At 45.6% G+C, this 1,576-nt stretch overlaps 1 protein-coding gene across 42 annotated transcripts in view; it reads left to right on the top strand.

Annotated features, from left to right (window-relative positions):
- The window catches only part of ZMYND8 (zinc finger MYND-type containing 8), a 109,874-nt gene that overhangs the window by 55,813 nt on the left and 52,485 nt on the right, over nucleotides 1-1,576 (top strand). For all 42 annotated transcript variants that reach the window (XM_023536079.1, XM_023536092.1, XM_011369264.2 and 39 more), the window contains 2 exons: nucleotides 446-523; nucleotides 1,434-1,549. In XM_023536079.1, coding sequence (XP_023391847.1) covers nucleotides 446-523; nucleotides 1,434-1,549 — 194 coding nt within the window. The remainder of the gene's footprint in view (nucleotides 1-445; nucleotides 524-1,433; nucleotides 1,550-1,576) is intronic.

Here is a 1,576-nt window from a genome sequence, read left to right on the forward strand (position 1 = left end):
GCACTACTGCCCTTTGAGGCTGCAGACTTCTTTGTTGTAGGTGCTGTCTCGTGCATCGCGGATCCTTGTTGCAACTGTTTCCTCCATCCCGCGTTTTGATAACCGAAAATGTCTCCAGACATTGCCAAATGTTCCCAGAGGGGTTAAACTGCCCCGGTGGAGAACCACCAGTATAAAGGGAGGGACGAGATCAGATTTATGTTTGTAGAGGATGGCTCTGGCTGCTGTGTATGTGTGAAGAGTGAACCACAGTGGAAGCTGGAAGACAGAGAGGCATGATGGTGGCTTGGGCTTGGTGGACGTGTAGTGATTGGTGAGAGGTAGTTTCCCACTGTATGACTTGGTTTAGCTAATCTCTTCTGCCAAATATCATCATGCATTTCTCGAGGGCCTAGAAGTGTAAGGCTCCTGGGATGACACATTCTAACATATTTTTGCTTTACAGATGAATGAAATTGAAGTATGTCCGGAGTGTTATTTAGCTGCTTGCCAAAAACGAGATAACTGGTTTTGCGAGCCTTGTGTAAGTTGGATTTTCCTTTCTTTACTTCATTTTTTGAACTCTATGCCCAGATGACTACCCAAGACAGCTTTTTCCAGGTGGCTTATTTGATGAAACTTGGGATGAAGTTTTTAAATTAATAAATGTCTTGCTGATAAAGTGATGGCAGAGTGAAAGTAACGCAGGTAGGATTAAACCTCTCCAGCTGCAAGTTCATGTGTCAAAGGTAGCATCATGATAACTGGGTTTTATTAGCTGGGGCAGACTGCGGGAGTCTGAGTGAAAGGGAGCTCATCAGAGAGAGGGGGCAGTCACCAGAGTAATGCAGATGAGCGATAACCGATTGTTTCATTTACATGGATTTACATTGTCTAAACTAGTGTTCTGTGGAGAGAAATGCAGTTTTGGGCTGGGCTGGTGGTGATGGTGGGGGGCAGGATTGAGAACGTAGTTCATGTCTCTCTCTGCCTTTGGAGATTAACACCTGAATAGGTAAGACTTTGAGTAGCCCTCAATAAAAAATAAAGGTGGCTAATACTGCCCCTTATTCCGTGCTAAGTAAAACAAGCAATTAATCCTCCCGCTTAACAGAGGGCGTAGTAGGTATTACTGTCTGTGTTCCACAGAAAGGTAGAATCCCTTGCTCATGGTCACCCAGGTAATAGCAGCACCACCAGGATCCAAGCCCAGTTCTGTCAGTGTCAAGTTCTTGGTTTCATCATTTTAACCCCATGTTCATCTTCGCCCAGGCTTACTGGCCCCACACCTTCCGGGGAACACCACTCGGGGAGACCCTGCCTGAAACTATCCTCATTCAGTTTGTCACGTGTATCACCTCTACCTTGCTTTATCCTCACACACCAAGCTTTTTACGTGTGTTTCTTTTTGTGAAATACATACCAACTCGGGATTTTGTTTTTTCTTTTCCTAGAGCAATCCACATCCTTTGGTCTGGGCAAAACTGAAGGGGTTTCCTTTCTGGCCTGCGAAAGCTCTGAGGGATAAAGATGGGCAGGTGGATGCCCGATTCTTTGGACAACATGACAGGTGGGAGTTAAAAACAGGCTGCGGATA

The sequence above is a fragment of the Pteropus vampyrus genome, unplaced genomic scaffold, assembly GCF_000151845.1.
Source record: "Pteropus vampyrus isolate Shadow unplaced genomic scaffold, Pvam_2.0 Scaffold147, whole genome shotgun sequence".
Lineage (NCBI taxonomy): Eukaryota > Metazoa > Chordata > Mammalia > Chiroptera > Pteropodidae > Pteropus > Pteropus vampyrus.